The sequence below is a fragment of the Enhydra lutris genome, unplaced genomic scaffold (genome assembly GCF_002288905.1).
Source record: "Enhydra lutris kenyoni isolate GAN:26980312 unplaced genomic scaffold, ASM228890v2 scaffoldscaffold12, whole genome shotgun sequence".
Taxonomy (NCBI): Eukaryota; Metazoa; Chordata; class Mammalia; order Carnivora; family Mustelidae; genus Enhydra; species Enhydra lutris.
This window is the reverse complement of record NW_019154096.1, coordinates 49,766,060-49,790,612: the sequence shown is the minus strand read 5'-3', so window position 1 is coordinate 49,790,612 and position 24,553 is coordinate 49,766,060. Positions and strand designations below refer to the sequence as shown.

Sequence of the window (24,553 nt, the reverse complement as noted above, 5' to 3'; positions counted from 1 at the left end):
TCCTGCTCCTGGGGCAGCTGTGCAAAGGGTTAGCTCTGGGACCTTCACTGCCTGGGTTCAGGTTCTGGAGCCACCACTCACCAGCTGTGTTCCCTTGGATTTCTCTGCGCCTCCCTTTTCTCCTTCGGAAGAGGGGAAAGTAAGAGTGTTTGCTCCGTGGTTAGTACCACAGTCAAGTGAGTTCCCGTATGTGACATGCCAGGCAGTGCTGGCCTGGGGGACATGCTTGGAACATAGTGGCAGCTGAGCCCACCACTGTGGCAAGCAAAAGCTGTCCTGAAAAAGGGCCTTTGTGAAAGTCTATAGGAAGGATGCTGAGAGGGGAAGGGGGAGGCCGGTGGGCAGGTGCCTGAGGCCCTGTCTTCCCATGGGGCCAGAGGAGGTGTCCAGAAGCTACTCTGGGCTTGCAGGGGCCAGGGATTTTCAGTCCCTGCGGTTCCTCCTCCCTCCCGTCAGGGCATTGATAATGTGGAGACTAATGTCCTCGGTGACCCCTGCTATCCAGGCTGTGGGGCAGGGAGGCAGCCCTGTGACCCCCCGCCAGCATGAAGGAGAGGCTGCATGGGGCCGACTCCAGCGTGGGCTCAGACTCTAGGAGGTGGTTCGACGGACGGCAGGCCCAAGAGCACGGGATCCACAGTCAGACCCAGGCCAGACTTCATGACCTGATTCTGCCACATACTGGCTGGGTTTCCAGCGGTGCCTTCCTCCTGAGCCCTCATTCCTTATCAGTAAAACAGAGAGTGGGTCATGGGTGGGTTACCACAGGTGTCAGGTAGCTGTGAGCTCATCAAGGAACCCCTCCTTTGCTTGCTTCTTCCCAGTGCTGGATGATGCCTTGGGAGCTGAGCTGACCTCTGGGGGTTCTGTGGGCAGGGCTGGGGTCTGGCGAAGTCCGTCACGGCTGCCCGAAGCTCGTCCCTCCAGCTGCAACCACCTCTGTGCAGAGAGGGGAGGTGGTTGGGGACAAACCTCCCTCCAGAGCAGGGTACCTCTCTCCAGCTCCATCATTTCTTCCTTCCTTCATTCATTCATTCATTCAGCAGATGCTCCCCAAGCAGGCCTTTGGGTGCCCAGCACTCTTCCAGATGCTCGAGCACCATTGGGTCATCCCGGCCTCCCTGACTCATTGGGGCACTCCAGAGAAATCTCTTCTGACCAGTGTTTTTCTCCCTTTGGCTTTATCCTCTCAGGGACCTGAGTGAGAACACAATCCAGGCCATCCCCAGAAAAGCTTTTCGTGGAGCTACAGACCTCAAAAATTTGTGAGTCCAGGCCTGGGAAGGAGAAGGGTATAGGGGCTGGAGGGCTGCCCCTCGCAGTATCCCCATACACCTCCCCAAGCCCTGTGGTCCAGGCAGCTCAGGAGCTGGTATGGGCCCTGAGATGGCTGGTGCCAGCATGATCTTCTGGAACAGTCTGGGGTTGAAGGAAACAGGCAGCCTTTGGGGACTGGGTAGAAAGGAGTGTCATGAACTGTGGGTGTTTAGGTGAAGTTTATGGTCCATTTGAATGGCACAGTCTGCATGCGCTTGCCCTTGAGTAGACTGAGAGAGAGCCGGGTGTGAGTTTCTCTTCCAGGTACATAATGTGGAAGTGGCCGCAAGTCAGTTAACTTCACTGAGCTTCAGTATATCGTTCTGTAAAATGGGACAGTCATATTTACCTCCCAGGCTTGTTCAAGTGCTATTTAAATGTGAAGGTTTCTTCCTACTACTCACATTTATCCTGGTGCACCTCTCCGAGCTCTGACTGTGGCAGGAATGGCAAATGCCCAACATGCTTATCCCTGCCTGACCCCACGTCTGTGGTAGACAACTGAGCACTGCCTTCTTTCCCAGGGACCCCAATCACAGCTTCAGTTTATTCCAAAAGCGGCATTCCAGGTGGCCACGGCTGGTCAGTCTCAGCGAGCTTGGCTACCGTTGCCCTTAGGAGACACTGTCTCCTCCTCCAGCCGCCAGCACCTTCTGGTGGTCTCCAAAGTGGGCTGGGGGGCAGGCGCCTACTCCTCGGAGGATATCCAAAGTCAGGTGGAGGAATAGGATATAACTTTTTAAATATTTATTGTTTTTTTTTTTAAAGATTTTATTTATTTATTTGACAGAGACAGGGAGAAAGGGAACACAAGCACAAGCAGGGGGAGTGGGAGAGGGAGAAGCAGGCTCCCCGCTGAGCAGGGAGCCCCATGCGGGGCTCGATCCCAGGACCCTGGGATCATGACACCCAGGCGCCCCTATATTTATTGTTTTAACGAAATAAGAAAGAATATAAGCTTTTGTTAGTATTTGCTATTTAGATCTACACCTATATCCTGAACAAAGGACTGGGTGGGGCCAGGCCTCTTTGCTTTAAACTAAGGGAGTGCTTGATCAAAATGTTGGGACGCCCCTGCCCTAGGCAGCATGGTTTCCGGTGTAACTTTCTTTTGCTTCACAGACAGCTGGACAAGAACCAGATCAGCTGCATCGAGGAAGGGGCCTTCCGGGCCCTGCGGGGGCTGGAGGTGCTGTAAGTGAAACAAGGGAAGAGTGGCAGGGGCTGGAGAGCCTGGGAATGCGGGAGCTGGGGCTGGGCAGCCAGACTGGGGCCGGGAGCAGCCCAAGGGGTGGGAGCGCCCCCCTCACCCCCTGTGCTAGCCCCACGGCAGAGGCCACACTCTCTGCTCTCCTGGGCTCTCAACCCAGGGTGGTGGGGACACCTGCTCATGGGGTCATGCCTATAGTGTATGATCCAGGCTTACCCTGCTCATGACCAAGCCCAGGGCAGTGTCTGTGTCTTCCAGGACTTCTGACACAAGAGGCCTGAAGGCCTCCCTGCCTGCCTTTGTGAAAGCCTGCACTTGCCTCCCAACAGGCTGCAGGCGGCGGGCAGGCAGCCTCTCCCTCCTCTCCCTCCTCCTCCCTGTCCCGGCTGCCTAATCACCACTGTCCCAGCTCAGGCCTTCCTTGGAGTGTAGCTCAGTGTCTCCCGCTGCTCCTCCCGGGGGGGCGGACTCCCCAGAATCCAGCCCAGTGCTGGCTCCCCTGGAAGGTGGACCACGGATCTGGGTGTGAGAGCCTGAGGGCTGGCCTACCACTCAGACGCCCGGTGACTCTGGTTTCCCCGACCAGGACCCTGAACAACAACAACATCACCACCATCCCCGTGTCCAGCTTCAACCACATGCCCAAGCTGCGGACCTTGTGCGTCAGCCCCTGGGCGGCAGAGTGGGGGCCGGGGGTGGCCGGGAAGGGGGTAAAGGCTTCCACGGGCGGGAGAAAGAGCTCTTTCTTCTTCTTTGCATTCTCAGCAGTGGGTCATCCACTCAGGCTGGTGGGGGGGAGGGTGTGGGAGTCCAAGGGAGAGGGAAGTGACCTAAAATGGATGTTGAATGTCATTTCTATTTGATTTTTCCTCCGAAGACAAGTGACTTGTTTTTGTGTTTAAAAATGACTTATGTGCTTTTGGGCAGCGGGTCTGTGTGAGCTCAGGGAGATGAATCATTTCTGGTCACACTCAGGCCAGCGGCTGCCCCAAATGAGCTGGGAGGGAGGCGGCAGCCACCGGAAGCATCCTGCTGCTGGTGACCCCTAGTGAGCCTGAGTGGGCGGCTGGGGCTACGTGCAGCACCCCACTCCCTGGCAGGGGGTTCCCACTGTGGGGCTAGGGCCCCAGGCGGGTGGGTTGAGAGCTGCCCTCTCCCCTGACAGCCGCCTGCACTCCAATCACCTGTTCTGCGACTGCCACCTGGCCTGGCTCTCACAGTGGCTGAGGCAGCGGCCAACCATCGGGCTCTTCACGCAGTGCTCGGGGCCCGCCAGCCTGCGTGGCCTCAATGTGGCTGAGGTCCAGAAGAGCGAGTTCAGCTGCTCAGGTGGGTGCCAGCTCTGCTGGGACTCTCCACAGCCCAACCCCTGCCTTCTGCTCCCCGCCCCACCCCCCATGTCTTGCTCCCTCCCCTGACCCCCATCACCTCGCACTAACATCCGGTTCACCCATGACCTCCTCTCTTGGCCCATCACTTTCTGCTCATCGCCTCCTGTCCTTACCCACCACCGCTGGACTGCCCACATCTCCTGTCCTTGCCCATCACCTCCTGTCCCCTTCCATCACTTCCCATCGCAAAAAACATGTCTGAGAATATTCAAGACAGCCTTTCTTCGTATTAGCCCAGAGTTGGTGACAACCCAAATGTCCACCAGCAAGGGACTGGATAAACTAATTATGATTTTGTCCGTATGATAGAATACTGCCCAGCAGTGACAGAGGCAAGCTACCGAGATGCACAACAACGTGGGCAAATGTCAGAGTTTTTGCAGTGAGCGGAAGGAGCCAGACACAATTTCATTTATTTGTATATGATTTCATTTATTTGAAGTCCACAGATCAGCAGGCCAGATCTTTGGTGGCAGGTCTCAGAATAGCGGCTGCCTTGGAATAGGGACGTAAGGGAGCCCTCTTGGGGGATAGAAATGTTCTGTGTCTGGAGACGGTTCGGTGGGTGCACCTCTGAGAACTTTAGCCGCTGTGCACTGAAGACGGTGACAAGTGTGTTATACTTCAGTTTAAAAAACTTATACCAGCCACTATGCTTTATCCTGGTTTTGTCACCTATCAGTATTGTGTGGTTTTCCACAAATTAATTAATATCAAGGACTCAGTTTTCTTACCTGTAAAATGGCCACGGTGGGTTAAATGAGGTACTGCGTGTACAACCCTTCTCACAGCATGTGTCCCAGAACGATAAACGGGGTCCCTGTCATTCTCTGGTGACCAGTGAGGAGACTGAGGCTCCAGAGTGTTGGGCGACACAGACTAGAACCTGGAGCTTCAGAGTGTGGGCCAGGATTTCCTCATGTGTGAATCACACTCTCAGGCAGCACAATTAGGTTCAGATTCAAGTTCGGCAAACATTCAGCCAGCACGTGCTGTGTGCGGGGCGCCCGCAGAGTTGCATGGTCATTCCCAGTGATCTCCTCCGGTTTATCGGCATTCAGAGAAACATTGTCTGCCCTGTCCCCACCCCTGACACCATGTCTGGGGGTGGACATGCGGGCATGGGATGCCCCCAGGTCACCGCCCACTGTTCCCTCAGGCCAAGGGGAGGCAGGCCGATCACTTTCCTGCACCCTCTCCTCGGGCTCCTGCCCAGCCATGTGCACCTGCGGCAATGGCATTGTGGACTGTCGCGGCAAGGGCCTCACCGCCATCCCCGCCAACCTGCCTGAGACCATGACGGAAATGTGAGTATGGGCCAGGGCGGGTGCTGGGACGTGGGCCCTGTGGCCGGACTGGGCTCTGGTGACCCAGTGAACAGCTCGCCTGAGGCCCCTCCATACACACGGAGGAGAGACAGCTGGCCTCGGCTGGCCGGAGCCCTCCACCCAAAGCTGGGCAGCTCTAGAGAGTTGGGAGGGGGTGTCCCTCTGTGGTCCATTTGTCCAGCCCAGCAGGGTGAGCCTGCTGGAGTCGGTTTCTCAGTAGTAGCCTGATTTGTGGGCTCCTTTCGGCCACAAAATCTGGGGTAATGGGACTCAAATACAGCAGCTCCTTTCCTCTGCCCGTGCCAACCTGTCTACTCCAGATGGAGGATGGGAGCAGGGGCAAAGGGTCTGGTTTGGGCAGGTAAGCCTGGGAGGCGACAGTCAGGACCCCGGGTTTCCTCTGTGTTCTTGCTCTGCAGCCGACTGGAGCTGAATGGGATCAAGTCCATCCCCCCAGGAGCCTTCTCTCCCTACAGAAAGCTGCGGAGGATGTGAGTGTCTCCTGCTGCTTCTTGGGAGTCAGCCTGGGGCAGGCGGCAGGGTCTAGAGCTGGCAGGCCACAGCGCATGTCTTGACTCTACCTCCAGCTTCATCTCTGAGTGTGGAGGGCAGTGGTGTGACCTCCTCAGAGTGTCAGCGTGAGGCCCACGTGGGGTGTTGAGCCCGCGTCTGGCACATGATCAGAGCTGACTGTCATCCTCCCATCTCAGCGGGGGCACTCCTACGAGCAATTTCGGATGTAGGGCGCAGCTGGGATGCGGGGTAAAGTTTCCTCAAGAGCAGGCCAAGGCTGGATGGTCCAGCCCGAGCACGAGCCTCAGCCTGCACAGGGAAACAGCGGCCAGGGGCTTTTCAGGTGGATGGCAGAACTGGCCTCTTATTTTTCTAATGTCAAAGAAATGCCTGCCCTCCTGTGGTACCTGGGAGGAGGGGCCAAGCAGGGCTTGGTGGCTGCCAAGGGACTCAGCCATCTTCCCTCCTGCTCGCCTTGTAGAGACCTGAGCAACAACCAGATTGCAGAGATCGCGCCCGATGCCTTCCAGGGCCTCCGCTCCCTGAACTCGCTGTGAGTACCCATGCCAAGTCTCCCAGGGTCCAGGGTGCCCCCGCCCCTGTGCCAGGGCCCCTCTTGAGGGGGAGGCTGTGTCCAGCTCCCCCTTCCTCACTTGTGGACACTCTGCAACTGGGAAGAGGTAGAGGGAATCCAGGCAGAGCTGTTGCCCCTGGCAACTCTGATGCTCCTCCTGCCAGGAAGGGGATTTTCCCAGCATTCTTTGCAGCAGTCACCTGACATGGCCCAGCCTTCATGTTGGCCCTGCCTCCCCACTGAGGCCCAGGGTTCTGTGCTCCTAAACCTTACTCAGCTCCCCGATAAGGGCTTCCTCTCCCAGCTCCAGTTGTGACATCAACCACACCTTGTGCCTTTCATCCCAGGTATGCTCCCAAGTTGTGGCGGGAGACAAGAAAAAAGCATTTTCCTCCACTTCTCCCCATTTCCCTTCCCTGGAGGGTTTACCTGGGCAGGGGGTGGGGGGGGCGGGGTGTTGTCCATGAATCTACAAAATGCCATGCAGCGTCAAACATTCTCTTGGAAATGTTACTTCATCTCTTTTCCCAGTGCCCTTGCTCACACCCCCCAGGTTCACCAAGCCCCTCACTGTCTGAAGTGCACAGCATTTGTCTATACAGAGTACACTCAGGGCACGCTATAGTTGGGTGAGCCCCCCATTGTGAGGAGCCTTCTGTTACTCTGAGGAGGGAGTGTTTCTGCTTATCCCTGGCAGCACTGGACACATGCCATGCCTAGATTAGGGGCCTGGGAAGTGAAATAGGACGGAACTTCCCCTTGGGGCCTGTAGGAGGCTGCCAGCTCAGTCCCTCTGTGTGCACCCTCTTCTCTTGGAGTGGAGCATGAGTTAGTGGGTGGGGCCAATTGTGAATGGCACCCCTTAAGTTGTGCAGTGCACAACCTACACAGCTGTACCTGACAGCCTGGTGACGGGTCTCTCTCATTGGCTGAGGAGATCAGATTCTGGAGGTGGCCTGCCAAAATGCAGGGCTCTTCATCTGAGAAGCGAATGACACCCTTCCTAAATTGGAACATGACAATGACCCATTTAAGTGGGTTCCTGTTGCTCACAAAGACATCTCCCCACTATACGGGAACTTGTGTGCTGATGTCATGCTAATAGACCTCATTGACAGTGTCCACCTTGGCAGAGCCTGACCTGGTCTCCCTGCTTCAGCCCCTGCCTCCTCCACTCTGATCTTTCCAAATGCAAATCCGATCCTGTCTCAGAGGCTTCCTGGTGCTCCCCCACAGCAAAAACCAAGCTATTACTCCATTTGTTTCTTCTACTCCAGCCACACTGAGTCCCCCCCACCCCACCTCCAGGCCAGCCAGGATCCCACTGAGGGGCCTTTGCTTCTGCCATGCCCTCCTCCAGAAAGGATCTTGAAGCACATACTGTTTTTACACAGGCTGAGTTGTTTCCGGGGTGGTTCGTGGGGGCTGCTTGCAATATTGGGAATGAAGTACACCCTGTCCCCAAGCCCCGTTGATACTTCTCCCTCTGCCTGAACCCATTCCTGCCTGCATGGCTTTGTGGAACCTTTGCTTTTTTCCTAATCACACATGGAATTCCTGCTCAACACAGAGAACTAAGGTGAAGAAACCCACTTGCACCCCCACTGCCTAGACCTCTGCACAGCTAAACTTTGACCTCTTTCTTTCTGGTGTGTTATCTGTTGCTTGACGTCAGAGCTCATTCCGTGTATAATGTCTGGCACTCGTGGTTTTTTTCTTGTAATTCTCTGGAAATATGCACATTATCCTGCCCATGGGATTGTCTCCTCCTTGTCTCTTTTTACATCCGGGGCCAGGTTATACCTGTGAAGTTCCCAAAGGGCCCCTTTGCAGGCTTCTATGGGTTCCATGCATGAGGCAGAGAGTGGGTATTGGGGGAATGCTCCGCAGTAGTGGGGGTCATGGCTGCCCCAACCCACAGGGTGCCTTTCCCAAACTACAAGAGGAGGCTCCTATCTTAACACACTTTACTGCCACCTGCTGGCCACTTGTTACAGCCGACCTACACGCCTGCGCTGTGCCCCGTGAATGGTTTAGAGGTGGTGCCATTGTGTGGGGGCCCTTTGCAAAGTCATGTCCACCTGGTGGCTCTCCTCTTACTCTCTCTTTCTGCTGCTTTTTGTCTCCAGGGTCCTGTATGGGAACAAGATCACAGATCTCCCCCGGGGTGTGTTTGGAGGCCTGTACACCCTTCAGCTCTTGTAAGGACCCATCTGCGGGTGTCCTTGGGTGGCGAGAAAGGGAGGGGGCTGGTATTCCCCTGGCCTCTCAGACTAGCCTTGCCAGCCTCTTTGGGGTTTAGGACTCAATGAGGTGAGGAGCTTGGATGATGGCAGAGCTGGGGGTGCTGTGAGGGACTTTGGGGCTCTGCGAGGCCAGGGAGGAAAGGGGGTCAGGTTCAGAGCTGATCGCAGGACGCCAGAGCTGAGAGGCTCCTGAGAGGCAGCCTGTGTTCCCAAGGAGGTCAGCGGGACTGGGGACAGTGTTGTCTCCTGCAGGGGGACACCCTAGCTTAGGCTCCGTGAAGCAGGAGAGTTCAGGCAGGGGTTCCCTCCCAGGATCCCAGAGGCGCGGAACCTAAATGGTCCATCTCAGATGCCTGGCAACACAGCAGACTCTGGAAAGGAGGGGAGCCTCCAAAATGCCTTTGGGAGATGGCCTGACCATTGTGCTCCCTGCTTCCCAAGAACCTTGTGAGCATTCAAAGGGAGAGGAGCGGGGGGGGTGGGCAGGAGAGTCCCTTGCACAGAGAGGGCAGTTGGAGTTCTCGGCTTCCTGTATGCAGTGGACGTCCAGAGGGCCAGCCTCCCTGTGCCTGCTCCTGGGCACTTCTCCCCAACACAATAATGCTTGGTGCCAGGGAGTTGCCCAGGGCATGCTGATGCAGCTGATTCTGCACCTCTCCCCCCCACCACCTGGCCCTGGTCTGCCCACAGGCTCTTGAATGCCAACAAGATCAACTGTGTCCGGCCCGATGCCTTCCAGGATCTGCAGAACCTGTCACTTCTCTCCCTGTATGACAACAAGATCCAGAGCCTCGCCAAGGGCACCTTCACCTCCCTGCGGGCCATCCAGACCCTGTGAGTGCCCTCTTGCCCTCTCCCCTCAGGCCAAGCAGGAAGACCTAGGGAGAAGGGACAGACTCTGGGGACAGGCAGCTGTCTTGCCCTGTGCCTTTTGCTCACCAGGAGTGTTCTCTTATAGAGGAAAGAGCACAGAATTTGGGTTGGATAGTCCTGAGTTCAACTCCTAGCTGTGCCTCTTACTAGCTGTGTGACCCTGGTCAAGTTAATCAGCTTCTCTGGGCCTCAGTTCACTCATTTATAAAATGAGGATACTCTTTTCTTCGTAGGGTTGTTAGGAGACAAAAGGGGATGTTTGTACAGAGCTGAGTTCATTGTAAGTGCTTCTTAAGTGCATGCTTAATGGGCATTTATTATGAATTTTGTCACAGCCATTGTTTATCTGCCAGATAGTGCTGTCCATCAAATAATATCCACATTGGGGAGGCAACACAGGTGTGAAACAGGTCAAATAAAAGGCTCAGCTCCTACTCCCTGGGGACCCTGTGCATCAGCAAGGATGTGAGCCACGAAGACAAACTTGTTAAAGCCCACACACGCCCGCCTGCAGCCCCCCTCCTGCTAATTAACTTACTTCTGGCAGGGAGAGGAAGATGGAGCGCAACAGGGAAATCTTGCCAAATATGTGAAATCAGAAGTTATAGGGAGACACGGGCAAGGTGGAAGGTTTTATGCGGCTGGCAGGATGTCCAAGGGAAATGCACGAAAGAGATTTCGTTGCTGGGGACCGCCACACAGGAGAGCCTGGGGAGATAGGGACCAGGACCGAGGGTCTCATTTGAGGAGTTTGTCTCCCTCTGTGGGTGGAAGCAGAGCGAACACATCACATGGATGGCCTTCCTGGAGGTGGCCTCTGTCTTTGGCGGGATCTCAGAGAGCACTTCTGCCTGCCAGACACCAGGCCTGAGATCCTGGCCACTGCCGGCAGGTACTAGTGGGGACAGAGCTGGGGCAGAACGTTGGAACAGGAAGTCTTCCTGCAGGCGAGACAGAAACAGTGGGACCCTGAGAACAACAGCAGTCGCTACTGATTGTCGAGCCCTGACCCAGTGCCAGGTGGCTCGCTCCGTGTGTTAACTTCCTGAGCTCTCACAGTGGCCGCTGGGCGTACGGTCCGTCGTCCTGACTTCACTGATGAGGAAACTAAGGCAGGAGGTCACGGGACTCACTCTAGGTCACACGACACTCACAGAACAGGGATTTGGTCTCAGCTACCTCTTCATCATCCCTGAGAAGTTAGTTAGCTTTGCCCTCGACTGTGCTTTTTCCATCAGAATAGACCTCGTTACTTAAGGCGGGAGAGCAGAACCGGACTTTCATGAACAACTATTACGTATTAACAACCAGAGTACGGTTTGGAAGAAGAATAAAGGAAACACAGACCCAGGAATAATCAGATAATCTCAATACAGGTTTGGAGGGTTAAACGCCCTGACTGAGTCACGGGTCAGGCCTGAGTGGATTTAAACAACCCACAGCCTGTTTGATCTCTCCAAGATCTGTGGCCGAGTGCCTGGGACCCACTCTTGACTTTGCTGCTGTTTTCCTTGTTCCAAGAGATTTTTCAAAGTGGTTTTTTTTTTTTAACAGTTTTAATGAGGTATAACTTATATCCCATAAAATCCACCTGTTCTAAGCATACAACTCCATGATTTTTTGTAGATTTCCAGTTGTCCCATGATCACCCCGATCACATTTTAGAAAGTTTCCCTCACCTCCCCCAACTCCCTTGTGTCCCTTTTACAGTCAGTCCCGAGTTCCTGCTGATCCCCAGGCAACCCATAATCTAATTTCTGTCTCTCTAATTTGTTTTTACTAAACATTCCCTAAAAATGGAGTCATCGTGGGGCACGTGGGTGGCTCAGTCAGTTAAACGTCTGAAGATTGATTTCGGCTCAGGTCACGATCCCAAGGTCATGAGATCCAGCCCCAGGTTGGGCTCTGCAGTGGGTGTGGAGCCTGCTTAAGATTTTCTCTCTCAAGGCGCCTGGGTGGCTCAGTGGGTTAAGCCTCTGCCTTCGGCTTGGATCACGATCCCAGGGTCCTAGGATTGAGCCCTGCACCGGGCTCTCTGCTTAGCAGGGAGCCTGCTTCCTCCTCCCCGTCTGCCTGCCTCTCTGCCTACTTGTGATCTCTGTCTGTGTCAAATAAATAAATAAGGTCTTAAAAAAAAAATTCTCTCTCTCTGTCTGCCCCTCCCTCTCCCACCCCTGCTAGCTCTCTCTCTCTCTTAAAAAAAAAAATGGAATCATCATGATATGTCATGTTTTGTGACTGACTTCATGTTTTTGAGGTCCATTTGCACCTCGGTATATATCAGTGCTTGGTTCCTTTTTATGGCCAAGCGATTTCCCACTGAATGGATTGACCACATTGTGTTTATCCTTCCTAGTTGATGGCCATTGGATTTCCACTTTGGGATCATTATGAGCAACGCTGCTGTGAATATTTGCTTACAAATCTTTATGTGGACAAATGTCTTCGTTTCTCTTGGGCTTTCTGGGTCTCATAGGAAATGTATGTTTCACTTTTTAAGAAATTGTCAGTTTTCCAAAGCGGAGGTAAATCCCATTTTACATCCCTACCCGCAGTGTTTTTTGAGGATTTCAGTTTCTCTTCATCCTTGCCCATCCTTGGTATCACTTGTCTTTTTCATTATGGGCACTGTAGTGGGTGTGAAGTGGTGTCTCATTGTGGGTCTAATTTGACTAGTGATGTTGAGCACCTGCCGCAAAAGGTTTCTAGCTGGGACATCTTTTTTTTTTTTTTTTTAAAGATTTAATTTATTTATCTACAGACAGAGATCACAAGTAGGCAGAGAGGCAGGCAGAGAGAGAGAGGAGGAAGCAGGCTCCCTGCTGAGCAGAGAGCCGGACGCGGCGCTCGATCCCAGGACCCTGAGATCATGACCTGAGCCGAAGGCAGAGGCTTTAACCCACTGAGCCACCCAGGCGCCCCTAGCTGGGACGCCTTAATGCGTATTTCAATCTTCCCTTCTGCCTTCTACTCTCACAAATGTTCATGGAGGGAACGGCATGGCCCCACGAGCAGCTCATTTCCGGGTGTGCCTTTAGCATGATGCTATTTTCCCAAGCAGGTATTTTTTTTCCTTCTTCCTGAGCATTTTCCCTTCTCAGCTCCCTGCTCTTTAGGATTATTAAAAATTCCAATTTGTGTCAAATACCTAAGCCACTTGTCTCTGTGGGTGGTTCAAGTTTGTATAAATTGGCTTTGACACAAATAACCTGTTCTTAGAAAGGATATTTCTACCCCACACCCACTGAACATTTTAATACATGCCTGAACAACATAATTGCATTGATTTTAAACAGAGTTCTCTACTGAGATTGTGATAAAGGGAAGCAATTAGTTCAGGCAGAGGCCTGGCAGTGTGGCCTGAGCCGATGTGGCTGGGTGGCTGGGTGGATCCTGGAGCAGGGCCCGAATCCTAATGTATTTTCAGTCATTGATGGACTCTGCCACGGGGTGTCAGCAAACGCGTCTTCTCTGTGCAAACTGACGGTTTAAATGGGGAGACAAATGTCCAATGAGATGCAGAAGGGGTGGGGGTGGGGCTGGATCACCTGGTGATGCTGACAGGAGCCTGGACTCAGGCAGGAAAGTGAGGGCGAGCCCAGGGGAGTGACAGGGACATCTGGGCAGAGAAGGCTCAGACCAGGTAGCCCAAGTAGGAAGCAGAGCCCAGGAGGTGACAAATAGGAGAGAGCGTGGCCAGGTCAGAGCTGAGCTGGTGCAGACCCTGGGCAGAGCTCACGCCTCTGTTTGCACAGCCCTGGACCCCCATCAGGGCCCTGAGCTGAGGCCAATAAATAGATGGCCTACCCTGGCGGCATTCAGTGGAGAAAAGCAGCCGTCCATGGCAAGTCCTCAAGCTGGCCCCTGCTCTGTCTCTGTACTTGCACGCAGAAACATTGGCTTTCAGGTACAGGTGCTAGAATATTCTTCCCTGAGTCAGTTTAGAAAGCAGGGCCTGCCCAGTGCTGTGATGGCCACGATACAGGCGGGCAAGCTGGCTGCTGGCAGTTCAGATGTGGCTGGTCTGAGCCTTGTCGGGGTGGGGAGGGCCCACGAATGGGAAAGCCACCCATGTGGTCACTGAGAGCACCTGGGGTTCCTGCAGTGAGCATCGCCTGCTGGTTATCCCCTCCCACATTTATCCTGCTGGTCGCACAGGCAGCCTGGTAGGAGAATATGAGTGGTTCCCCAATAAGTAGCTGTTCAACCATGGTTTTTGGCCCCATTCCCTTCCTGACAAAGGCTATAGAGAGAAGCTGCTGTTGCCCGAGGCTGCAGGGAGGGGACGACCCACGACAAAGGCCTCTGGGCACCGACAGTCCTGGGCTCTAATACCCGTTCTTTCCCCTCTCCCGTGGAAGGCTGGGGTGGTCTGGCCAGTCCCCAGGTCACTCTTGCCTCCGCTCGTGTCCGTGAAGTGTGCTGGGGGGTGGGTACGGGTGGGTAGAGGGACAGAGGACAGAGTGAGGCTTGCTGGGGGTTCAGCAGGGACAGCGGGAAGCTCCAGAGCCTGTGGAGAGCCTTCCCCGCTGCCAGGTTCTGGCAAGGCTTCTCCCTAGTTGGTGGGCGAATCCAGGCGGTGGCCCAAGGCCGTGTGCTTCAAGCCACCAGCGAGCAGCGACTTCCAGGCAGAGGTCAGCACGGTTTGCCGCTCTGTCTCTGATCCCCACTCTGCCCCCCACCCCCGGGACAGGCATCTGGCGCAGAACCCTTTCATCTGTGACTGTAACCTCAAGTGGCTGGCGGACTTCCTGCGCACCAACCCCATCGAGACGAGCGGGGCCCGCTGCGCCAGCCCCCGGCGCCTCGCCAACAAGCGCATCGGGCAGATCAAGAGCAAGAAGTTCCGCTGCTCAGGTAGCCGTCCGCCCACCCCGCCCCCCAGTCTGTCCACCGGCCGGCCTGTCTTCAGTCTGCTTAGGGACCCGTGATGATTTCTGAATGGCCCCAACGGTGTGTCCTTGGCCACTCCAGACCCTCGCCAGAGGGTCCCAAATCGTAGCCCCAGATCTGAGTGGTCGGCCAGCTCCACCCCGCCTTGCACGGAGGCTTTTTCTGGGTGTGCCTGAAGGTCCCTGAGGGAGGCCTGCCCGGTCAAGGACCCGGGTTCCTCTGCTCCGAGGTCAGTTTGCTTTCATGTACTGCTTTCAGACTCAGGAAGCCTGGGACCTCTCCTCAGTGAGAGAACTGCCTCCTCTAGGCTCTGGGGGCAGCAGAAACTGGCTGGGGACAGTGAGGGTCAGCTTCTGAGCCTGGATCCTGGTCAGGGACGTGGTGCCTCGCAGCCCCATCCTTGTCTTGGGCCACTGCCCATGAGCGTTCTCGTGTTTTTGGTGCTCCCTGAGAGGTTCAGCCAGGGCTGGTACTGTCCCCAGCCTCAGCCCAGCCAGGGAGCATCCGTGCTCTTCTCCAGCTGGGGGCTGGGCAGGTGGGCTCTGAAGCCCGGATTTGGGACCCCAGTGTTGTTCCTGGGGTGCCCTCACCTGGGCAGTGGGTTTGGAGCCTGGGCTCTTCTGCAAGCCTTAGAGGATGGCAGCTTCATGGTGCTTCTGCTTCTCTCCCCAGCCAAAGAGCAGTACTTCATTCCAGGTAGGAGAGTGGGGGGGGACTGAGTCCAGTCGGGGGGGCCGATGACAGTGGGTGGGTAGGGGCAGCAGGCTGTGGGGGGGCCGGGGAGGCCCTGCCCTGGGCTGCTCAGCCCCCAGCCCCTGCCCTGTCCCCGCAGGCACGGAGGATTACCAGCTGAACAGCGAGTGTAACAGCGATGCCGTCTGTCCCCACAAGTGCCGCTGTGAGGCCAGCCTGGCTGAGTGCTCCAGCCTGAAGCTAACCAAGATCCCCGAGCGCATCCCCCAGTCCACAGCCGAACTGTGAGGCCCCCTGCCCTCTGCATGCCGCCCCTGCCTGCCCCCAGCCCCACTAACCCCCCTGGATCTGCTCTGGGTTTCCCTCTGGTCCAGCTCTGTCGGGGAGTGTGGAAGACCCCAGCGTGGCAGCTGTGGGTGTGGCAGGGAGCGGCTCCCCACCCTCCCACCACCCCCCACAGCCCCTCTGCTCCCAATCACAGCCTCAGACCCTCAAAGAAATCTCGGGCCCACGGGCAGGTCGGCAGCCTGAACTGGGGGGAGCGATTCTCAGTCATGCTTTTGCCTTCTTCTGGGGGATATGATCCCATCAGATCAAGTTGGCTCTTAAGCCATCCTTCAGCTGTTTTCTTTCTTTAAAAATGTAAATTTGTGCTCATGTGTGTGCGCGTCCGTGAATAGCTACACATGCCTGTCATTTGTGTAGGTACATTTTTGTGGCATTTTTAACGTTAAAAATACCCCCCAGTATGCCCATCCATCCTTCCTTTGAAATAGGATCCGTTTGCCTTGCCAGATAAATTCTGGGAACCCTGTCTGAGTCCCAAATAATCTCAATTTAGAAGATACTCTCATGTCTGTCATTTATGAATGTGTGAGTTCTCTTCATTGCCTCTTACAGACGATTAAACAACAATGAGATTTCCATCCTGGAGGCCACTGGGATATTTAAAAAACTCACTCATCTGAAGAAGATGTGAGTTACCCATTGGCGGGAGGTGGCAGTGAGGACTCCCGGCTGGGGAGGGAGAATGCAGATACTGGGTGTGGGGGCGCTCCCAGCGGGGAGGCAGGGCTCCTGTGCAGGGGGCGGGTACTGGAAGGTGGGGGCGGGGGCGGGGATCCCCAGCTCCATCATCCCACTGCTGCCTCCTGTCCAGCAATCTGAGCAACAACAAGGTGTCAGAAATCGAAGATGGGGCCTTCGAGGGCGCAGCCTCTGTGAGTGAGCTGCACCTGACCGCCAACCAGCTGGAGTCCATCCGGAGCGGCATGTTCCGAGGTCTGGATGGCCTGAGGACCCTGTGAGTGTGCAGTCCAGGGAGCAGGGCCGGTCTGCCCCAGGCAAACCAAAGCCAGAGTGTGGGCGTTTGCGCTGAGAGGATGAGAGACTCCCTCTTCCCCTAACCCCAGCTTGCAGCGGCCGAGGGACAGCTGGGGACCCTGCCTGTGGTGGGGCCGGTGGAGCCGGTGATCAGATGTCACCTGGGGAGTGGGGTTGATGCCCAGTGAAGGGGTGAGCGAAGGTGGGCCCCATTGGGGGTTCCCCTCTAGCTGCCCTCCAGTTAGGCTGCAAGAGCTCCCCTGTGTGTTTGTTCAGGAGTGGCCAGCAGGGATGGAGGTGGGAGGGCTGGGTGGCCCCAAGGGGCACATGGCTGAGGTGACTCAGCCAGCACAGATGGGGGAGCAGGGAGGGCCCATCATCTCTGAAATTCTAGGATCCTGTGACCCAGAGCCTGGCCAGAGCTGACCAGACATCAGGACTCAGTAGGATCCTGGGGTAATCCCTCCCTCAGGGAGCACCCTCTTTCCACCCAGACAGCGCCAGCCCCTCTGATGACCATGTAGACCTTCCGAGCGTGCAGTAGACTGTGCTGTCCAGTTGGGCTTCCTATGTTGACTGAAGTGTCCCACGTCCACACTGTCCCGTCAGTAGCCACGGGTAGCTCTGGAGTTCCTGACGTGTGGCTAGCGCCACTAAGACACAAAATTCTGAATTTCATTTCATCTTAATCATCAACAGCTACATGTGGCTGATAGCTACCACGTTGGGCAGCACAGCTCCCCCCCGCCCGGCTGTAGGGCTAGCGATCTGTTTCCCGAGCACTTACCGTGGGATTCATGTAAAGGAAATGAATACATGGAGAGATTTCCTGTGGCTTTCTGTGTTTTTCTGTTGGCTTGTTTTACAAAACGGGGATTCCTTTTGTGTTGTGTTTCGCTACTTGCTTTTGTCACGTGTGAATCGGGTGGGGCTGCTTTCCCAAGCTGTGCTTACAGGGCTGCCCTGCTTGTCCTCAACCTGGCCAGGGCGTCCTCGAATGAGGGTGTTGTGGGCTCTTCAGTGCTTGGGGTCCCCGTGAGGGAGGCTTGGAGGGGGATGGAGGAGAGGGGCAGGGGGTGCTGGGGCAGAGCTGGGGCAGAGCAGCACACGGGAGCCACAGTGCAGGCGCCGGAGAAAGGCCAGAACCCCGCCACCACACACAAATGACCCCTGCTACCACGGGTAACGAGCAGCCACCTTTCCGGTCTCATGCACCCCCATGTACGTTGGCATTCACACGCATCTGTCCACCGCACACGGGATGATTCCATGTAGCTATTTCTGAACAGAACCCTAGAATCCATTTTATTCAGTGACCTGCTTTGTCCTTAAACACAATGCGAGCACCTGTACGTATCATTAAATTTCCTTTACAACATCATTTTGAAGGACTACATATTATGTAATTATTGGAAATTTGGGCTATTTTAATTTTTGTTATAAGCAATGTTGTGATTGATATCTTTATCACGAAATTCTGTGCCCCTCCAGGATTCTTCCCTTTTTTTTTTTTTTAATTTATTTATATGACAGAGAAGATCACAAGTAGGCAGAAAGGCAGGCAGAGAGAGAGGAAGGGAAGCAGGCTCCCTGCTTCGCAGAGAGCCCAATGCAGGGCTCGATCCCAGGACCCTGGGATCATGACCTGAGCCAAAGGCAGAGGCTTTAACCCACTGAGCCACCTAGGCGCCCCAGGATTCTTCCCTTTTTTTTTTTTTTTTTTTTAAAGATTTTATTTATTTGACAGACAGAGATCACAAGTAGGCAGAGAGGCAGGCAGAGAGAGAGGAGGAAGCAAGCTTGCCTCTGAACAGAGAGCCCAACACGGGGCTCGATCCCAGGACCCTGGGATCATGACCTGAGCTGAAGGCAGAGGCTTTAACCCACTAAGCCACCCAGGTGCCCCGGATTCTTCCCTTTTGATAAATTCCTAGAAGAAGCCTGGCTGGAAGAAAGCATGAAGGGCCCTTTCAGGGTCTTTGGTGCCTGTCACTTCCAGGGAGGCCCCGAGTCACTCTCCTGCCAGCCCAAGTGTCAAAGTACCCATTCCCCCACAATGACCCTGGGCATTATTATTATATTTTTATTTATTTTGCTATTTGTCAGGCAAAGACTCAATGTGCTTATGTGTCCTTGATGACTAGTAAGTTTAAACATTTTTTATCAACTTTCATAAGCCATTTTAATTTCTTTTGTGAGTTACCTATCCTGGGTCAAGCTTGGTTTTGTGTGGGGGGGATTGAGCCAGGTTTTTGAGGGTGAACAGAGACTTTCACAGACATACGTGAGGAAAGGAGTCATTCTAGAAGGAAACCATAGCCAGGGAGGGGTGTGGTGATGCAGGCCCGCAGGCCAGATGAGCGCAGGTGTGTCGCTCTCTTCGGGAGTGGGCGACGCTTGTCCAGGGCTGAGTAAGACAGGCTCCCCCAGGTCACAGTAAAGAGGGGAGACGTTGTTCTGTGGGCAGTCAGGGCACCCCTGGGGCTTCAGGCTGGAGAGGAACACAACCAGGTGTAGGTTTTAAGCAAGTGTCCCTGGGGGTGAATGTGGAGCTGGCCTGGGGGTGCCTTGGGCACCCAGGGAGTGAAGGCGGTGGCAGGATGGACAGGGGAACATCTAGGGGGGAGGGTCCGGAGGGGGCACAGGTGCAGGGGGTCCTGGTGCTGCAGTCCTCCATCTTGGCTCACTGCCTTGAGAGGAGACTTTTTGGGGGATCTGGGGGGGGCACAGTGCGGGCAGCTGGATGGCGGCAGGGCACAGTGGGGGCTGTCCCCTTCCTGCCCCCCAGGATGCTGAGGAACAACCGCATCAGCTGCATCCACAATGACAGCTTCACGGGCCTGCGCAACGTCCGCCTCCTCTCGCTCTATGACAACCAGATCGCCACCATCTCGCCCGGGGCCTTCGACACCCTCCAGGCCCTCTCCACGCTGTAAGTCTGGCTGGGAGGGAGGGCGGGCAGGCCTGGGGCTCTGACAGCAGCGTTCGCTCCCTGGCGGCCACCCGCCCTCCTGATGGTTGTTACTCACTGCGGGGGTGTCGGGCGCTCGTGTTCCCTGGGGTCCCACTGTGTCCGGATGCCATGTCTTCATAAGTGCTGGCCATCTAGGAGGGAGCCCCGGGTGGCTGTGTGGCTGCGTGGCCTGTCTGCGGAGGCGCGAGAGGGCTATGCAGGGAAACCGTGCCTGGCAGGGTGTGTTGCTGGTCACACGGCCGCCTCTTCCAGAAACCTTCTGGCCAACCCTTTCAACTGCAACTGCCAGCTGGCCTGGCTGGGCGACTGGCTGCGGAGGAGGAAGATCGTGACCGGGAACCCGCGGTGCCAGAACCCAGACTTTCTGCGGCAGATCCCCCTACAGGATGTGGCCTTCCCGGACTTCAAGTGTGAGGAAGGTAAGCTGTGGGCTCCTGGGCAGGAGGGGAGAGGCGGGCTGGCAGCCCTGGAGAGGAGGGCTCTGGTGTGTGTGTGGGGGGAGAGCAGGGAGACCCCCCTCTTCGTCCTGCACCGACCCCTGCCTGGCAGTGGCTTCGTGGGATTTTAAAAACAATAATATGCTTATTGTTTAAAAAATGGGGAACTATGGATAAAAGAAGAAAATAAACATTACCTATTATTCCATCACTCAGAAAAAAAATCACAGTTCACCCGTTAGTGTGTTTTTTAATAGAAGTATGCCTCACGCAGGGACAGATCTGCCTCCTGGCTGTGCCTCAGCGCTCCAGGCTCACTTCCCCGTGTCCGTGAGGGGCAGTGGGACCTTCCCGGGCCCCCCTCCTCCCCATGGGAAACCCGGTCACTTCTCACAGCCATGTCTGGGTGAGCCTGGTGTGGGACTTGATCCTAGACTTGATCCTGGGGCTCCAGGATCATGACCTGAGCCATGGGCAGACATTTAACCAATTGAGCCCCCCAGGCGGCCCCTCTTTTTACTTTTCTTATTACAAAGGGAGGCATCATCATTTCCTTCAAAAGCAACCACAGACAATCCAAAAGAGTAAAAAGATCACAAATATGTCCCCCCTCCTGCTTCCCAGCCCTGAATGACTCTTGTCACTATTCGCTGTGTGACCTTCCTGAGCTTTGCTGTGTGTGTGTGTGTGTGTGTGTGTGTGTGTGTGTGTGCAAACACACCTGACACACCTAGGGTCATGCAGTGCCGTCAGTGTGGACATTTGTGACATGAAATTCGTTGTGTGGAGAGTGTCGGGATGGATTTAACCACCCCTGCTGCTTGGTGTTCGGACATTCCCAGAGCTCTGCTCTCATGCCACACACTGCCTGGTGGGACATCCTGGCAGACAGCTCTCTTCAACTCAGCCCCACAGGAGAACTTCCTCGAGGTGAAAGATGTGATGTTTTGCTGGGAGGTAGAACGAGGCGGCTGAGCAGGCAGGCTCTGGCGGCGGCCGGCTTCAATTCCTGTCCTGTGCCACCGCTTCCAGGCTAGGGGAACATTGGGCAAGATACCCTACCCCTCTGCCCTCGGTTTCCTCATCTCTAAATTGGGCTCATAGCACACCTGCCAGAGAGCTGGCTTGAGGACTCAGGGAATTCATCCATATTGCACGGTACCTGCCCACAGCCAGCCTCCCCACTGTCGCGGTCATCTAGTGCCCACAGCCACTCCTGCCGCAGTGTCCTTATTAGTTGTCCTGCCCCCAGTCAGAAGAAGGGAAGGCAGGCAGAGGCCTCTCGGCAGTATTTGCTGAAAGAATGGATGAATACAAGAAGGACGTGTGACAGGAGCCTGTTCTGCGTCAGCCGGATGTGGGGGTGGACCCTGTGAGGCCTCTGAGCAGCCTTCGGAGGTGAGCAGGTTAGGGACCCTCTTCAGGCCTCAGTAAAGTACACATCCATTCATGTGTTCACTCAGCTGGTCTGCTTTGAGGGCCGCTGTGTGCCAGGCTCTGCTCCAGGGGCAGGGCTCCTTATGGGAGCAAAGAAAAGGAAAGAGACAAGCCTCTCTCCTTGGTACATGCGTTCTAGGGGAGCTAGTGGCCTGTTAGTGCATGTTAAAGAGATGATGGTCAGCATAGTGTCTGGCACACAGTAGGTGCTCAAGAAACAGTGTGTTGCCATCCTCCTTCTGTGCAGTGCCTTCGTCCACCTTGGATCTGAGGCAGGAGATTGACCCAAGACCCATCTCAACCTCAGAACAGGCCGGGGGGGCTTTGTTCCTGGTGGGAAAGGGGTACAGCTAAGAGGAGACTTCCTGGAGCCTGGGAATCTGTCAGAGAAGGTCTTCCCAGGCACCGTGGAGCAGGGCCCCAGCCGCACGAGGCCCTAAGAAGGCCTGTCCCCTCACTGACGTGGCTTCGGGCCTTCTTCCCCAGGCCAGGAGGAGGGGGGCTGCCTGCCCCGCCCCCAGTGCCCCCAGGAATGTTCCTGCCTGGACACGGTGGTCCGATGTAGCAACAAGCACCTCCAGGCCCTGCCCAAGGGCATCCCCAAGAACGTCACGGAACTGTGAGTAGTCCCAGGCCTGGCGTCGGGGGGACAAGGTGACAGAGAACGGACAGTGGTTGACAAGGGCTTGGAGTTAGGGTGTTGCAGGAGACACGGGTTCCAAGAAGACCCCCTGTAGTCACCCGCCAGCCTGAGTCCCCCACAGTGGCTGCTTTCTCATTCTCAGCTGATGCCTGCTGTTCAAATAAGAAGTAACGTGTGTTTTCCACTTCACATCACCTCCTCAGCGTCCCCTTCTGCGATGAAAGCTCCCACAGATGTGTATTTTTGCTGGCCATATGGTATTCTACCCCATGACTCTACTATGATCTACATAACAAATCCCCCTTTGCTGGAGAGTCCTTTCCAATGTTTTACTAGATTGTTTATTATAAATAGTGCCAAGGCGACTATCCCTTCAGTGAAGCTGCTAAAGAATAATGCATTGTTAGGACTCTTGCTGCCTTTTGCATTAACAGCCTTCCAGAAAAGTCCTTGCCTTTGCACCCCCTACTGGCCGGGTATGGAAATGGCCTTCCTCCCACCACTCCCCCCCCCCCCCTGCCCCCCCCCCCCCGTGAATTCTGGGCGTCACGGTGCTAAATTCTTTGTTGATTTGGATGTGGTATCTGAGCTTGCGCGGGGGTGTAGATGTCTGTGTGTGTGACACACAGAGATGGAGATCTGGGCTTCTTCAACAGACACCCCCAAATAAGAGGCTATGGTCCCTCCCCTGGGATTGGTCCCTCCAGGCTGTGCTTTTCTTCCCTTGCAAGGAGCACATGAGGTTTTCATTTATGTTTCTATCTTTACCAGTGAGGCAGGCTCTTTCCTCCCAAGCACATCAACCACTGCTGTCCTTGTCCTGTGGCCTGCCACCCTGTCCTTTGCCCAGTTTTCTGTCATCCCGTTAGTGACCTGCTTTCTCCTTGGTGCCTCATAGCAACCTTGAGCATAATGGGACAGGGGGGACAGCCTGCTTTCTTTGACAGAGGTTGCTGAAGTGCGGAGGCTGGGAAGGTCACTCGACTTCTCTAAGCCTTCATTTTCCAGGCTGTCAAATGGGGCCACTGGGATGTATTGACAATGGGTGTATTGATTCGTTGAGATGGTCGCATGAGATGGGTGGGAAGTCACTTTGTATGACACAGTGATGGGTCAGAGTGAGTAAGGCCCTGGTTTTGCTCTTCTCTGGATCTTTGGAGGTTGGGGGCGGGCCATCCTGAGGGCTGTGGTTGGTGGGGGTCCAGAGCAGGGAGCCCAGCTGCGATTTCAGCTCCTGGTCTTTGGGCCACTGCTTAGCAAGGATGGCTGGGGGCAGGTAGGTGACCTTCACAGCATCTTGAATCCCAAGCACCATCCCACAGACAAGGGGAAGCTTCGGGAGTGTTAGGATTTCTGGTGGCCTTGGCTTTGAGAACCACAACTTGGGAGGTGGTGTATATAGTGTGTCCCAGCAGGGAGACCAAGGTGGGGGAACAGACAGAGGCAGCGGCAGGAGTCCAGGCGTGGGTGATCGTGTGCAGTCAGGGGAGATGTGAGTCTGGAACACAGCAAATGAGCAGCGACCAGTAGGCAGGAGAGTCAGTGGCCCTGGGGCACTGTTGAGTGAGTGGGAGCATCCCCAACAGGGTCCTGAGCCTAGGTGGGTAGGACATGGGTGCGATGCTGATGGAGTCAGAGGAAGCCAGTTTGGGTGGAAAACACTGAGCTCAGGTTTGGGCCTGTCTGGATCTGGGGCTTCCACAGGACCAGCCCCACACACTTTGCCAGCAGGAGCAGAGGGGCCCTGCTAGCTGGTGAGGGGCCTGGCCTGGCAGGTGGGCCTGGGAGGGACCAATGTGCAGATCAGTCCTGTCTGGCCAGGAAAACCATGGGGGCAGAGAGGGGATGGGTGAGGGGCCCAGCAGGGAGCCCCCAGGGGGGTGCCCACCAACAGGGAGGAGGCTGAGAGGGTGAGGCAGGGGAAGGAAGGAAGCCGAAGGAGGCTTTGTGTCTCAGGTCTTTTACCAAGTTCTTTGGCTGGCACCTACCCACGTGCTTAAGAGAGTGTATGTTTTCTCCTCCGGATAGCGATTCTGGACCAGTTGTGTGGCCTGCGTGGAGGGGAGGAGAGGAGTGGAGTGGAGTGGAGCAGAGCCGGCAAGCCTGCTGGGGCAGGGATGCTTCCCAGCACCCACTAACGGTTGTGTTCTCTCCCGTAGCTACTTGGACGGCAATCAGTTCACACTTGTTCCGGGACAGCTGTCCACCTTCAAGTACCTGCAGCTTGTGTGAGTATCTAGGCCTCTCAAGGATCCCAGGCCTGCCTCAGAGGCCAGGGGGCCCCTGGTATCTAACCCTCTGGCTCCAGATTTCCTGGGATTCCCTACCACCCCACTTTGGACTGATCAGGTTTTGAATTTTGCCCCTTCCCGCCTAGAAGGTCCTTGCATAGAGCTGTGTTGCCACCTAGTGGTCGTACTTGGGAATGGCATGTTCCCGGCTCACTTGGGCTGGACCCTGTCCGCTTCTGCCCAGAGCATCACCCCAAGCCTCCCTCTGGGCTGAGAATGATTGCTAACGAGGGTTATCCTGGCGAAGGAGAGAGCCAGAGCAGAAGAGGCTGATGGGAAACTTCTCAGTTCCACCATGGTCCCCAGGCCAAACATGAAATATGGCAGCTACAAATTCACATCTGTGACTCTTTTTCTTTAGGCTAACATCTTTTTCTGTTATTTCACCCCACGAAAGTACATGAGATAAG

At 55.4% G+C, this 24,553-nt stretch overlaps 1 protein-coding gene across 1 annotated transcript in view; it reads left to right on the top strand.

Annotated features, from left to right (window-relative positions):
• Positions 1-24,553, top strand: part of LOC111144820 (slit guidance ligand 1) — a 163,680-nt gene that overhangs the window by 111,588 nt on the left and 27,539 nt on the right. The window contains exons 5-22 of the mRNA XM_022499320.1: positions 1,194-1,265; positions 2,440-2,511; positions 3,114-3,185; positions 3,693-3,856; positions 5,078-5,225; positions 5,666-5,737; positions 6,241-6,312; positions 8,463-8,534; positions 9,270-9,413; positions 14,146-14,309; positions 15,018-15,041; positions 15,178-15,322; positions 15,939-16,013; positions 16,198-16,341; positions 19,150-19,293; positions 19,588-19,754; positions 21,696-21,828; positions 24,012-24,080. Coding sequence (XP_022355028.1) covers positions 1,194-1,265; positions 2,440-2,511; positions 3,114-3,185; positions 3,693-3,856; positions 5,078-5,225; positions 5,666-5,737; positions 6,241-6,312; positions 8,463-8,534; positions 9,270-9,413; positions 14,146-14,309; positions 15,018-15,041; positions 15,178-15,322; positions 15,939-16,013; positions 16,198-16,341; positions 19,150-19,293; positions 19,588-19,754; positions 21,696-21,828; positions 24,012-24,080 — 1,953 coding nt within the window. The remainder of the gene's footprint in view (positions 1-1,193; positions 1,266-2,439; positions 2,512-3,113; positions 3,186-3,692; positions 3,857-5,077; positions 5,226-5,665; positions 5,738-6,240; positions 6,313-8,462; positions 8,535-9,269; positions 9,414-14,145; positions 14,310-15,017; positions 15,042-15,177; positions 15,323-15,938; positions 16,014-16,197; positions 16,342-19,149; positions 19,294-19,587; positions 19,755-21,695; positions 21,829-24,011; positions 24,081-24,553) is intronic.